The following is a 15,178-nucleotide window of genomic DNA, read 5'->3' as shown; positions in this document are numbered from 1 at the left end:
ACATTAATGAGTAACATTAAGAAACCACTAACCGTCACTGACTTTTATTTCCAGAATATGAGCTGCAATGACTAATTCGAAGACTGGTCAGTATTTCAAATGTTAAGGAAATGTCATTTTAAATTAACATTAAGATTATTATATAATGTATTATGATTCATTGGTCTGAATTTTGGTGCTTTTTTTTTACTATATGATAACCAATACATACAGTCTATTTTATTTAGTTTTTAAATAATTAAGGAGCGACATTGAGGTCATTGGCGCATGAAGTTAATTCAGTGCGCTACCGACATCCGCCCAATGTTCTTTCGTTTCTGTCATACTGTCCATCTCAGCAGTGAGCTGTAAATGTACCTAGAAAGAGAAAAATCTTAATGGACAATCAGATGCATTTGAACTCAGGATCTCCGCGTGGGAATTTAGCCAATTACTTCCCTTCTAAGTCTTGATTGGTGCCAAATCTTAATACTTTTTATTTTTTTTTGTCATATTCCAGAAAAGTTTTATTTATTCCACCTATAAGATAATGGTAGAGTGACAACGATGGACGAATTCTGGAGATAATTTGATAAAATTCAGTTCTCAGAGAAAGTCCTGGAAAAGTATTTTAAGAAGAAGGAGCAGGAGCGTACATATTGTAAGTAGAAATCAATTAATTGAAGTGATTATAGTGAACAATTAATGTGAAAAAAGTTTAAACCTACGGAAAAAACAACGTTAATCTACAACGTTGAAAAACCTTTTTTGACGTTTTCAAAATTTAACCACAAGGGTTATGTTGATATTAGATTCTCTTCGAATCTTAATTTTCGTTTTTATAATAACAATCTTTCATATTTGAATTATATTGCTACCACGATGGGATAGAAACACTGTTTTTATTTTAACATCTGGAAGGGTTTACTTGCTTACAGACAATACTGTCCATCACCAGACAGTGAGCTCTAAGGGTTCCTAGGATGAGTAAATCCAAGAATAGGACGCCGGCTGGGTATAAAGCCAGGACCTACAATTAGTCACTTTGCTACCAACCAAGCTAATCCCTCCCTTTTTTATTTTTAATTTAATTATTATTTCATATACCTCATACCTTTACATTACTTTCTATCGGATGACATCCGCTATTTATAGCAAAAATTGAAATAGAATATTTCGTTTGTGTTAGCAATTATAAATTTTGTTAATGAATAATAATGAGCTCCCCCACTTCAAGTTATAAAAAGCGTCCTTTGTTGTATTACCTTAAGATTTCATTGTTCGTTTCAACCATTGATCGTTGTGCAGTTAATTAGAGACTTTTTATAAACACTTCTGAAGGTACGTACCTATGTTCTTTTTATAGCTAAATACCTTATATTCCTTTGAAAATAACATTTTTTGTAAGTTTGTGCAGCAAAATGCTAACTAATTAAAGATCGGATTTATTTTATAGATCAGTTAAGCTGCCCCCCTTCCGTGTGGGTGGAAAACAAATCGAGAATAGTGTATCAAATGTTAGTTTACATCTTGGAATTTAATTAAAACAAATTTAGAGAAAAGTGAATAAAACTTTTTCGTAAAAAGTCCTAAAAACTCAAAAATATCTTCTAAAAATAGCATTTCGGCTTAAACGATTTTCACCAAAGTTAAAATTTATCACTAAAGGTATTATATACGTGACGGACTGTTCTGAACGGCACTTAAGATGGAAGTTTAATCATAGCAGTTCCTCAAAACTATCCTAAAAACCAATTCAATCAAAAAAAAGTAACATTTAAAAATGATTAGACCTTTTGGTTAGTAAATATTGCCTGAAACTCAAAGAAAATTGTTAGAACCATTTTTGAGAAAAAAAACTAAAATCGTTTATATGAAGTTATACTTAAGTATTTCATTATTAGAAAGTTAATTTCTCTCTCATAACATTGAGGACGTCCCAATTTAATGATTTTGATATTATGTCTGACTTGATAAACGTAGATTTCTACTTTCTCTTACTCCTCGTAAGGTGGAATGTTTCGATTTTATTAAATTTTCAAAGTTGAGTTACCATTGGAAGTTCGAGTTTTCGAAGAGTAACTATCTCTTCCTTCCGTTTGTGTTAGCAATTGTAAATATTTATTGTTGTTAAACAGAGGTTCATTTTTATTTATTTCCAACACATGTTGACCATTAACCATCTAAAACCTTTCGGGCTGGAGTGGTACTTCTCTTCCCTCGCTATGTCCATTAAGGCTTACATTTGTATCGATTTTATTTTTATTTCATTAATAAATTTTTTGGACCCTTTTCGAATTAACCAACAAAAATCTTTACCACTTTATTGAGTGGATTTTTACACTTTTTGAGATTTTCTCCCTTCGAAATTCCTCAAATCTTATATTATTAATTTTTTTCATAAGTCATTGAAGCTTTTCTGCCATTTTATTTCACGTTATCGAATATTTGGCCGTCATAGAATGGCTGCCACCATGATGAATACGTTGTAATGCAAGATATCTATATCTTGGTGACATATGCTCCATTAAGAGAATTCGGGTGAGTCAGCTATGCCGAGTAATGTTTGTGACTTGCAAGGAAGTCTTGGAAGGTGATGAGTCTAAAGCATGCAGCTGCTACAGCTCTTGGTAGGTTCAATGTGAGTCATTTTACTTGGGGTGGTATGGCCAAAGACTGTAAACGATTATCTCGCAGTCTTCTCATTTCCTCAAGGAAATTTTACTTATTAGGTATATCTGTATTAGTTCGACTGCTTTTTTTTTAGCCTGTATCTTACAATGTAGTAAACCCGCTGCATGACCACTTTCTTAAGAACTAAGTAAAGTGGTTCCTCCCTCAGTGTAGGGAATTGCTAAGGCTATCGATTAATGCTCGTGATGTACTGAAGTAAAAAATCTTTTTTAAGGCTCCGAAGAGTGTTTTGTAAAAACCTTTCAGGAAGAAAAAAAAAACTAAGGGAAGTAAGCTGAACACCAACCCGGGATCTTCGCATGGAAATCTAGTGCTCCTATTTTTTTTACTGAGAGCTAGATTAATGCAAACAGAATAAAAATGTTCCAGCTGGTTTTGAAATCTTAAATGATTTTTGAAGTAAACTCCTACTTCTTCTCTCTATGAGTTTCTTTAAATTCTTTCATCTATGCAAGCGACCATTCTGGCTTTTGGGTACCAATCAGCAACATTAGCGAGTGCTGCTGCTTTTTTACATAGTCTTGTGGATTTCAATAAGCTTTGTAGGCAAAAAGTATATGCCTATTGCAAACCCACAAAGTATCAGAAGTACCATATCTACAAAATTTAACTACTTACTTATTATCAGAAGTTATCTTTTAAAGTTTTGTGCTAATACAGGAAAAAGTAAAGCAAAGTATCACCTATATTTACAGGCGCGCTCTAAGTCTATTACTAAATTAGGTGTTGTGAACGCCTAGCAAGAATATTTGACTATTAAATTCTCATATTAACTGGGAATGAAACCCCAGTACAACTACACATTTTAGTTTTGCGGGCCTCGCCTCTAACCGCTTGCTATCGCGGCGTCTGTGCAAGGGTACTAATTCAAAGAGGACACTAAACTTTTTTCACAACAGAATTAACAGCAATTGAAGAAGCATATGCTGATTAGTTTTCATAGAAACAATTGTTATTAAGTAACCAAATTTTGAGCTGATTTATTTTTCTTAGTTTTAACAGATATTTTTTTACAATTTCTTCTGATAAAGGATTGTTGATAGTTGCAGGTAAATTTTATATATGTATATATATATTATTAATTTTTATTTTTTGTAATGAAAATTTTGTGATCAAAACAAATAATCAACAAATCAAGTTTTTTTATTCGTAAATGTCCATTCTGATGTAACTTGATTTAGAAACAAATAAAATGGGTAAACTCCGTGTTTATCAAAAAACAATTCAAAAAAGAAAAATGACAGAAAGCTTTTTTTTTTTTTTTTTTTTTTTTGTTATTTATTTGTTATTCACAATCTACAATAGAATAAAATGCAATCAGTGAATATGATGAAAGTAGACTTTATGGCTGGATCAGCTTGAGGAGAGAAGCTGCCCTCCGGCAACACTCTCGCTGGAGTTCCTTACATTACTGGAGCTGGTCACGAGGCCAACAGCGTTTCAATCGTCGTGGAGGACGATCTGGAATCGTTGTGGAGGCAAGATTTTGAATAAGAGGATTGGTACAGAATGGAAGAGAGTCAAAGAATTTCCTATATTTAGATTTGGATTCGTCAGTTACGTATGAGATTTTGAGATCGTTATGGAGGGTGGAGTTAGAGACATAAAATGGAGAATTCGTAATCTGACGGAGAATTTTTGATTGGAAGGACTGTATTTTTTGTGAATTAGAAAGTTTGGCTGAACCCCACAGTTCGAATCAGACAGAAAGCTGAAGCAAATTTCGATTGGGCAGGAAACACGAACTACAGCTTGGCCATTAAAATTTTCCAATTGTCAGATTTTTTTACAGAAAGAATGTTTCACATTTTTCAGTTTTACTCGAAAAAAATCCAATTATTTTCGGGAAAATAAGTACTCAAATTGTACTTATGATGATCTACAACTTTTACTTAAAACATTTTTCACACCAGTACTATTTTAGAGAACTGGTGGGAAGGCTTTTCTCTGGAGAACTATTTCAGTGTAATGTACGGTTTTGTTTCCATCGTATTATGAAGGAGGTTTAAACAATTTATTGCAATTTTCTAAATTAAAATAAAGTTTTATGAAAATTCCACCTCTAGAAGCACCGCTTTACTGATTGGATAGTGATTCATAAAAAAAAATGCATTACTATTGGCTTTTTATGTAATAAAAAAAAAAATGATTTATTAGCAGTTCTGGCGATCAGCTAATATTATTCTTCAATCACTCTTATAACATCCATTATAATCATTATTTTTTTAAAAACTTTTTTTTGTAGGAAAGCGTACAAGATTTGTGTGTAGATGTTAATGATTGATACTTCAAGATGTTTTTGACTATGTGTAAATTTCTACTCTTGCCTGCGTTATTCACTGCAGGTAAGATTATTGTTATTTCTATCATTATTTATTATTGGAAAGTTATTCATATTAAATTAAAGGAAATGCTTATTATTTTAGATGATTCTAAATTTTAAAAGTTCAGGCTTCTTAAAAAAAATCTTTTACAAATATTCAAAATTAGTGATTGGATCGTGTTGCTGGTCAATATCAAATATTTTAGCCATCGATTTTAGCTTAAAATAATTTTATTTGGAAAATTGGGTGACAGTTATTTCTAACGATTTTCTGGTTTACACTAGGTATTTTGACAGAAAGTGAAAATGAAGATGCACGAATTATTGAGCTGAAAATTAGATTAGAAAAACTTAGAGTGAAGATGAAAGAATATAACATTTCTGCTTACATTATTCCGAATGAAGATGACCATCAGGTATATAGTTGATTATCAATGATTGTCTGAGAGTTTTATTTGTTATTTTTGTGTCTCTTAATTTCCAAATTTGTTATTAAATGTGTGCACCTTCCAACTCTAAAGTTGCATTAATATTTACAAAAGTTAAACTGAAAATAGCTTTAATCTATCTAATTTGAACACCTGGACAGAACGAAGAATCAGCTGTGTGCGATAAACGTAGAGAATACATAACAGGTTTCACGGGAAGCGCAGGACATGCCGTCGTTGGCCTAAAGAACGCTGCTCTCTGGACTGATGGAAGATATTTTCTGCAGGCTGAAAACCAGCTTCCCTCTTTTTGGACGCTGAAAAAATCTGAACGAGCGAGGGTAATTTCTATTTTATTCTGTGAAATACACACACACGCGAGTTTTGCTTTAATATTTGGAACCGAGTGAGAATAGTTAAACTTTAGTTTTAGTTGGTTGTTGAGAAAGCTATTAGGTTCATTCTTAAAATACAATACACTTGGAAAAGCATTTTTTTTTAATGTTTTATAAAGATACAGTTTTCACGAATATATTGGTTTCGTGACCGTAAATTGTTAAACTTAGGATTCAAGATTAGAAGATTTCTGTAACTCAACCAACCCGCATAGCCATGCCCTGAAGAGGACAATATATTTGTCGAAACGTTGACAAAGAGACGAGTTGTTTTATTTGACCGATTCCTCGCAAATCTTCCATCCTAAGATACAGTTTTCTTTAATAATTGAACACTGTGTCTATTGTTATTAATATTTTTAATTTCCGTGGCTTATGTTATAATCTTAATTAACAAATGATTTTTACTCTCTGGTCTAGAACACACAATTATTCAACAGTGAGACCACTTTTCAATAAGATTATATCTTGATTCTGAGGTAACATTTCTTAAATAAATTCACTTTTCAGCTTATCAACATGGAAGAATGGTTTGCCATGAACATGCTTAAAGGTCAGAAAGTTGGTATAGATCCGAAAAAACTGACTACAGAAGCCTGGAAACAGCTAAATGACTCGTTAAGTTAGACATTTTCTACAGATATTGCAATTAATAGTAATAAGTCTTCATTCTGTATAACGTATGACTAAAAGTGCAAAATAAATAAAATTTATTCGTTTATTAATAAAAAAAAAAGTAACAAAATCAAAGAAAAAAAACACATTAGGATCACCTCTGAGCAGAGGTTGGTCACTTTCTTATAATCTTTCCAATGTCCTTCGCAGATCTCTATCTCTTGGTTCCAAAAAAATCTGGCCAAGTTGCCCTTCTGTCTTGTTTACAGTCGTCCGCGACTATTTGGTTGTCAGGATAGCAGGCTTTTAGCAATTTTGTTCACTTTTGTGAACTATTCTTGATACGAGTCCTGCAAGTTCCATTTTAATGTAACAGTCACTATAAGATCTTTTAATATTGTCCTCTCTCTCTTTCTCTCACTCATTAACAATGGTCTTAATCTTATCTTTCTTCCGTATTTTCAATTACCTTTCTTTTTTAGGCTCTTTGAATTATTCAGGGAGTCTTCTTATCTCCTTGATTTCTTTAGCTCTGCCATGGAGCAGGTTTCAGTGTTCTGAATTGGGATAACTATAGTGTCAGTACTTACGTGACCTTGACAATTTAGGCTCTGCTAATGGCATTTTAGTTGTGTCGTTAGTAATGAAGAATGTATTTACCTCATTATAGAGACCAAAAAATATTATTTTTTTTAGTGAAAATTCAGATTAGAAAATTTGTCTTTTTTTTGTTTATTTACTTAATATTTTTAAGAGAAAATAATAAAAGAAATCTTTAATGTTAAGAAAAACTGAAGATACAAAAATTATCTGAATGTTTCAGGTAAAGTTAATGTTGAACTTGTTGCTTTGAACAATAATTTGATAGATGAAATATGGGAAGATCGTCCACAGTATTCTAAAGATCCTCTGTATGTACACGACATAAAATATTGTGGTAAGTAGTAAAAAAGAAATATTTATTATCCAACATCTCGATTTTTTTTGTTTCTATTATACAATATAATTATTCTTTTATTGATTTACATAAAACGTATTGTTAAAAAGGTGAATCCTATGACAGTAAACTACATAGAGTCAGAAATGCAATGAACGTTACGAATTCTGAATTGCTAGTGGTGTCTACTCTGAATGAAATTGCTTGGCTGTTTAATTTAAGGGGAAATGATTTGCAATATACGCCGCTGTTTATGTCTTACGCACTTATTACCCACGATTCTGCCACAGTTTATATGGATAAGGAAAAAATCACTCCAGCTATTGAAAGACATTTAAGCAAACCGAGAGCAGTGGTAAAGTAAGTTAAGCATTCTTAGTCAATAGCCCGCCTGCCCCGTTTGCAGTGTAAGCTCCCTGGCTGAGAAACGTCTTCTTGACCAAGTTCCGCCTCGATGTTTCTTCTTACCCACACTAGAGCTCGTAAGGCTTCCTTAACACCATCCGTTTGCATGTTTATGCAAGGTCGGTCTCCTCCCACCAACTTTTACTTTGAATCAGGCGCAATCCAGAGAGGGTAAATCATGCGATCATCCCTTCTCGAACTGGATAAAATAAGGTTATACGTTTTTTATTCTGTGCAAGAAGAAATAAGTCTTATTTATTTGTGTGTGTTTCTTGATTTGGTTTTTTTCATCTCAAATATAACTCTTAAGAATTCAAGAATGACGTTTGTCCACCATTACTTAAAAACTAAAAAAATCGCAATGAGTTTAGTTTTAATATTTCGCTTTTGTACCATCAGATTCATTACTGTCTATATTTCCTGCCGGAAACTTTTCTTTTCCTCGTCAAAACTCATCCAGTCATCAACAGAGATGTGAGAAGGGGAAGGGGTAAAAACAGCAGTAAAGGAAAAAAGATTAATTCCATTTTTATATTTTACATTTAAGTCGCGACTTACAAAAAAATAAAAAATAAATAATAAGTTCAGGAATCTTTGAACTTGATAATTATTTATCATTTAAATTCGGTATTTTATTTTTCCTTATCTTAATTCTAAAATAAATGAATTTAAATAGCAACATATAATTTATCGTAACTATTAATACGAATTGAATTGTACAAAATTTATTTTCTCTTTTGAATTAAATAGGTTGAAATCTTATTCAGAGTTTTGGAATGATTTAGAAATTATCAGCAGAACAGTGAACTGTACTTTCATTCCAGCCCAGAGTAGTTATGCAGTTTCATTGAGGGTAATATATTTTAAATGTTTAATTTCAATGATTGGCAAAGAAAATTAATCGGTTATAATAAAAAAAGGTTCTGTGTTTTTGACTGTTTTATTTTAATGAATATTTTTTTAAAAAAAGGATGGTATTTTATTTTTCATTGGCGGTAATCTGTTCTATTTTTTTCTATCTTCTTTACCATATTAAAATTTAAACCTCTAACAAAAATGAGCCACTCATAGGAAAAGGTAAACCGAAAAATTAACTTGATCTGGGCTATAAGCAGGTTGAGGAAGAAGTTCAGACTCTAGCTCATCAATTTTTGGAGACAACAGAGGGATTTTCTGTTATCACGAAGCGCGAAAATAACTTTTTACTGTTGAATAGTGATAATTTTTCTGGGCAGAAAAGGATCATATAGGGCTGAATAGAGTACAGATGTGATACCAATGAATCAGATACTAATTCACAATGCACCACGTTTTCAAAATGTCATCACTCACAGAAACTTTTCTTTTGTGGCACAAGAGCAGAGAACTGGCATGGTATGCTGTTTTGCAGTCTTTAGGTTGTAAAGTATTATAAATTTTCTTCTTGATTGGTAGTTCAACTTATAAAGTCAAATGTACAGTACTTAGATTTTTAAGAAGAGTTTGACACACTTCTCTCTTTTGCTAAGGAGTCAAACCTTGGGATAGTTCTACAGCACGATCTAATTTTCTTGCATATCTCTATTTACACTAGAGTTGGTAGAATTACCTGCCTGCAAGTTTGGTAGTATTTGTTCAAGGACCAGCTTTCACAACTTCCCTTAAAACGATTGGTACAATATGACTGTGGAAGTCCCGACCCTGCCATTCTTTCAATGTTTACACCTCCTTCCATGAAATTTTTAAACCAATATTGTGCAGCGCGATTTGACAAAGCATTAGGCTCCTCAACTTTACAAATGAGCTGCAGCTGTAAAAAAAAAAAATAGCTCGAATTTCAAAATATACGTAATAATTCGCACATTTTATAAATTTTTAAATCAACTCAAGGTCTAAACTCGACTATGTACATTTAAATACGGAAAAATACAATACCACCGTTATGTTTATACACAGTTTATTCAAAAATAAATAAAAATAACGCAAAGACTTTTGTTAAACCATTTTATTTTAAATTTTATATAAAGTTATTTGTATATGAAACCCTAACCTTTTTTAAGTGAAAAATGATAACATTTTAGGTACCTGAGTATCGCACTTGCCGTGGTGAATCTCCAATAATTGACATGGAAGCTTCTAAAAATGACGTAGAAGTGGAAGGAAGTAGAAAAGCACATATAAGAGATGCTATTGCTACTTGTGCACTCTTCAAATTAATGGAGGAAGAGGTAAATTTGTTATTTTCCATTAATTAATTATTTAATTCTCTATTACCCTTAATAAAAGAGAAATAATGCGATTGTGTCAATTAGGACATTAAGTTTTCGCAAGTCTTCTAGTCGGTTTACAGATTTTTTTAGTTTACTTAATATATATGTGATGAAACTAAACCCGGCTTTGAACTGAAATTTTAAAGAGTATTCAAAGTTGAAATACTTTTATTTTTAATCACATGTAAATTAGATAAAAATAGTTACCTTTTCTTTATAGATTAGGAAGAAGTCGAAAAAATAATGGTTTTTACAATAGACGTCGAAGGCGCTTTGCATTAATTCTGAAATAGTGATCAGAGAGCGCTCTATCCATAAAAATATCACCATCAACGGATTGTCGTTGAAATTATTCTCGTTAGCATTCCCTTAATCACAATCCACTTAAAGCTTAAGAAAAGATATCCATCTTGAGTAGCAGCGCTTCACGTAGTTGAAGTTGTCAGTTAAAAGCTCAAAGTGATATTTTTCCTCTATAGTTCACATTCTTCCTTATAATATCTGCTAACTTTTCTGGGCAACCTGATTCCACCGTTCTTTATAGTGTCCCATTCTACTTTAACTTTTTATTGAGATTTAAAATATTATTTTCTTTCATATTCTTTCTCTAAACGTTCTCTTCCAACTTAATATGCTATGGTATCCACAAGCAATTCAAGTCTGTGTACTTTTATACTATAGAAGTTTTTCATAGAAAGGTTAAAGAGCTTTCTATCTGACTTTCAGTAGCTTTTTAGTTTTTACAGTTTACGCACTTTATACGAACTTAATTACCATGAAGCCCAGTAACTTGAAGCTAAGGACAAAGTTCTCTAGATTTTCCAAAACGGAAAATCAGAGAAAGTTCAACATCAAAAAAAAAAAAAAATACGGCTATTTTTTGCCTTTGCTTTTAAAATTACAGTGAAGCAAACTAATATTTAGGCTAACTCCAGTTTGAAAGTTTAAGAATGATATTAAGAAAGTCGTGAGAACGTTCACGTTTTATAATGTGAAATGTAAATAATAAAACCATAATATTTGTAGATACCAAAAGGAAAACACTGGGATGAGATGAAAGTAGCCAAAGTTTTGGATTCATTGAGAGAAGAATATGGTGAAGGCCTGTACAAAGGAACAAGTTTTAAAACACACGCTGCATTTGGACCGCACTCAGCAATGCCACATTATGCAAATGAACCTGCTACAAATGTGGCTATTAACACATCAGCTCCAATGTTATTAGACTCTGGAGGACAGTATCTTGGTAAGTGTTTGGAGTGTATCTGTTCATGTAGTTTCGAGATACTCCAAAATATCCTGCAATTTGCTTAAAATAAAATACAATTCCTAACGATCGCCTTTAAAATAATCGTCTATGTAGTGGCAGCCATGTTTCGAAACATCCTTTTAAAGATTTAGCAAAAAATTTGCTCATCCATTATTGGATTTCTTTTAGCAAAGATCTGGATCCGGAATTCTATGAAAACTGGACAGATTCTCTAGAAAGTAGAGTCTTCCCTGGCCATCATATCTTTTAGAGAGCATGGACTTTCACAATACTTCCCCCAAAGTTATAATTCAAACTGTTAATCTGGCAACTCGTTTTAATCAACCCTCTCATAGTATTTAAATCTATTTCTTAGTTTTAAATGAACATTTTTTTCACCAGACGACGGAGTCGTGCAGAGGCAAAAGAAAAAACTGCTATATAAGCTACATTTCTATATCAGCCAGCTCTGTCCACTTCAAACAAATTCCTGTGGCTAGGTCCGCAGTGCAGTATAATATCGTTTATTTTATCCGTTGTTGCACGCATGTTTAATCGTTTTCCTGACCGGTTTCAGATTTTCATCCATCTCATTTTACTTATTTTCGCATTATTAGAATCACATATTTATCAATATATTATTTAGCAATATAATAATTTCCTATAATTATATAATTATATCCTAGTTTAAATGAAATAAGTATAATTTATTGTTTTCTGCTTCAATTCGCGCTCCCTTGTAAAAAATACAACTACAACTTTACAATTCTAAAACGTTACACATGCACAAAACGAACAGAACTCTTAAATAAAAGTACTAGGTTTCATTAATTTGATTTCATTAAAAATGTTTACGAATCAATAAATTTTGAATAACACACATCTTGAAACCTCCCTCAGTCAGTCAGCAAGTGTAGTGCGAGACGGAAACATAAGTGATTTGAAATCTCTTCACCAAACCGATGAATATCCTCTATGATGATAGTCCGAAACCAGCCAGGGAGGGTTACGATATACAAGCGTACTAAGAGGAATGAAATCAACGAAATTTTTGGATTCTTTGATTATAGCTGATATACAAATTTTAATTAAAAGTAAAACTAAATAAATACATTCTTTAGATGGAACAATTGACACAACAAGAGTACTACATTTTGGAGAACCTACAGAATTTCAGAAACAAATTTACACCACATTATTGCAAGGAGTGGTTGACCTGGCCGACACAGTATTCCCAGATGGAAGCCCTATCATTAATCTAGACATACTAGCAAGAAGACCGTTGTTCAAATTAGGTTTAACGTTTTCCCATGGGACCACACATGGTACCGGAGTATTTTCTAGCGTCCATGAAGGTAAATACTTCAAATTATTCAAAAATCGTTCAGTAAAATGAAAACAGATTTTTTTCGTTTTGTAAGTATCATAACATTCTACACCGGAATTTCTTAATTTTTTTGAGACTGCGCGACCCAGCATTTTTGATGTCTTACTTAGCCCAAATTGTTTAAAATTTATAGTATAAAATAAAAAAAGTTCAATATTTATTTACTCAACTTGATAGTTGACATTAGAACGTAAAAGATAAATTAAACTACCTATTTTGTATTTAACAATTTTACTCATGAATAGTATTCTCTTCAATTAAGACATTTCTGTACCAAATGAAAACAAAAATTATGCAATTATTCCGAAATTGTATTAAGGTGTCATGTTTCCGTGAGTGTTACAGATTGACCCCTTACCAAAAGTGTTGGCCACTGAATAAGGAGTAGAGGTATTAATTTCAGCGTGAAACATAAATTACTAACGAATGCAAACAATAACTCATTAAGGTTTTATTATTTTTTTCCTTAACACCTTCTGACTTTTAAAATTCAATATGTAAAGTTTTACGAATTTAAAATTCTAATGTACCATAATGCGTAATATTCGATTCATTTCAGTTACTTTAATATTGAGATCTTCGTTTGAACTTTAAAAAAGTTTAAGAAAATTACAACTTTGCAGAATTAGAAATTCTCTCATAAAAGAAACAGCCCCCAAAAAAACTGTTTACAATGTATTCCACCTATAGTGTACGGTTTCTTAAATATTTTTCGTTAGATGGTTAAGCTTAATTTAAAACTACCGTCAAATTGTTTTTTTATGTTCTATAAAAAACCATTGTTTATTTTTTTTAATATCAACTAAAAAACCGTTGGTTTCTCATCCAAAACCGAAAGTGAATTTTAATTTTTTCTTCGTTTTAATTTGGTGATATTATATTATTGGGAGAGAATCTTTTTCAACTCCGCTTAGAGAACATAGGTGTACACCATACCAATTGAAAAAGACGAGTTTATTTCTTTACAATTTTAGTTTCTTTAGGATACTTTTTTTGTTACATCTTGTTTAAATATAAAAAATTATTTTCAGCATTTAATCGTAAATATTTCAAGAATTTTATTGGCTCTCAGGGTAAGTTATGAAGTGATATAAAACTTAATTTAAATGAAATCCTGATAAAACTATTCATCTCTATTTTTCTTTGGCAACTTTTAGAACCTGGCTATTACCTAAAAGATAATTTTGGAATGCGTTTAGAAAATTTAATAGTTGTTGTGAAAGCTGAAGTACCCCAGGTATGATAATGTAGTTTTAATTGGCCTCAAACGTCGTGGGATAATGTTTAATGGTTGTAAATAAAACTTGCTACTACATTCAATAGTTACTTTTACGTGAATTATAATTTTCAATTAAATATTTGAAAAATTATACTGTTTAACGATGTCTACAATTAGAATTATCTGTCGCGATTTTAGTTTAAGGCTTGTTTATCGTTTTACAGGCAGAAGATTACAAGGGACCATTATTGACTTTTTCCCCATTAACTGTGGTACCTTATGAACACAAACTGATTATACCTTCAATGCTGGACTATAGAGAGGTAATCTTTGTTTTTTAAACTGTTAAGTAACATTCTCTTGAACGTTTATAATGCTTTTGGTAACATCTTAAACATAATGTGTTTTTGTTTTAATGACAGATTAATTGGATTAACAATTATCAAACAACGATAAGACGTCTGGTTGGTGTGGAACTCAAGAAACTGAAGATGGATGATCTTTATAATTGGCTTTTGAAAAAGACAAAACCAATATCACATGTAAATCGAATATAATTTTAATATATTTAAAAATATCTATAATTTACTATAAAAAATATATCTACTGATTTTGAAATATATTTTTATTAAAGAATAATGTACATTATAATAAATAACATAATATGTAGGGGATGGCAAATGACGTCTGCTGGAGTTAATTGAACTTCAAAACATATATGAACAGTTCAAAAAGCCAGAAATCATGCCTGACATTGCGAGACATGACGAGCGTGTCGAGCATGGGCCTGTCCTTCTTACTGGAAAGAGTAGCTTTCTGAACTGAATTAGAACTTCTTTCTCGAAATCCATTAGATCTGTGTTGTTGGAAAAAATTAATTATAAAGGAGAATCTGCCCTATATTATTAAGAAAATTTTAGAATCTTATCTTTCATAGAAAAATAAAATTTTCAAAGTTGGACGTTTTTCGACGATCAACCCTTATTCTACTTTTCTACTGGTCAGTTTTATTTAATTTCTTTAAATAAATAAAATGTATTTTGAAGGAGGCATTAATATTTTTTAATAATTATGTCATCTTGATTTCATTGGTTTTGTGAATAAAAAAAAGTTTTTATTTCTTGAAAGAATTCATGCATGTTTTGACAAATTTCAACTTTTATAGAAAATTATGCTTTTCATCACGAGTGAGAACAAAAGAAGTATACAGTTAAGATTATATGCCAAAATATTGATACAAATTATTTATGATGCAAAATTATTGTCAGTACTAAATAAAGTTGTTACATTGTCTAAGA

General features: G+C 31.4%; 1 protein-coding gene across 7 annotated transcripts in view; it reads left to right on the top strand.

The window, feature by feature from the left end:
* The window catches only part of LOC141458038 (xaa-Pro aminopeptidase 1-like), a 21,132-nt gene extending 5,954 nt beyond the window's left edge, over nt 1-15,178 (top strand). For 4 of the 7 annotated variants that reach the window (XM_074135534.1, XM_074135537.1, XM_074135536.1 and 1 more), the window contains exons 3-19: nt 55-86; nt 500-640; nt 4,919-5,018; nt 5,282-5,412; nt 5,586-5,765; nt 6,330-6,441; nt 7,258-7,371; nt 7,482-7,731; nt 8,527-8,629; nt 9,837-9,983; nt 11,052-11,271; nt 12,396-12,629; nt 13,693-13,734; nt 13,819-13,898; nt 14,105-14,203; nt 14,303-14,422; nt 14,551-15,178. In XM_074135534.1, coding sequence (XP_073991635.1) covers nt 4,967-5,018; nt 5,282-5,412; nt 5,586-5,765; nt 6,330-6,441; nt 7,258-7,371; nt 7,482-7,731; nt 8,527-8,629; nt 9,837-9,983; nt 11,052-11,271; nt 12,396-12,629; nt 13,693-13,734; nt 13,819-13,898; nt 14,105-14,203; nt 14,303-14,422; nt 14,551-14,580 — 1,914 coding nt within the window. In that variant the 5' untranslated portion in view covers nt 55-86; nt 500-640; nt 4,919-4,966 and the 3' untranslated portion in view covers nt 14,581-15,178. Of the gene's footprint in view, nt 1-54; nt 87-499; nt 641-1,184; nt 1,321-3,618; nt 3,723-4,918; nt 5,019-5,281; nt 5,413-5,585; nt 5,766-6,329; nt 6,442-7,257; nt 7,372-7,481; nt 7,732-8,526; nt 8,630-9,836; nt 9,984-11,051; nt 11,272-12,395; nt 12,630-13,692; nt 13,735-13,818; nt 13,899-14,104; nt 14,204-14,302; nt 14,423-14,550 lie in introns of those variants that run through there. The other 3 variants (XM_074135539.1, XM_074135540.1, XM_074135541.1) reach the window with 3 other exon arrangements.

This window comes from Rhodnius prolixus, unplaced genomic scaffold, assembly GCF_049639745.1.
Source record: "Rhodnius prolixus isolate KJV_2025 unplaced genomic scaffold, Rpr scaffold_5, whole genome shotgun sequence".
Classification (NCBI taxonomy): domain Eukaryota; kingdom Metazoa; phylum Arthropoda; class Insecta; order Hemiptera; family Reduviidae; genus Rhodnius; species Rhodnius prolixus.
Note: the sequence above shows the minus strand (reverse complement) of the source record. Positions and strands in the feature narration are given on the sequence as shown.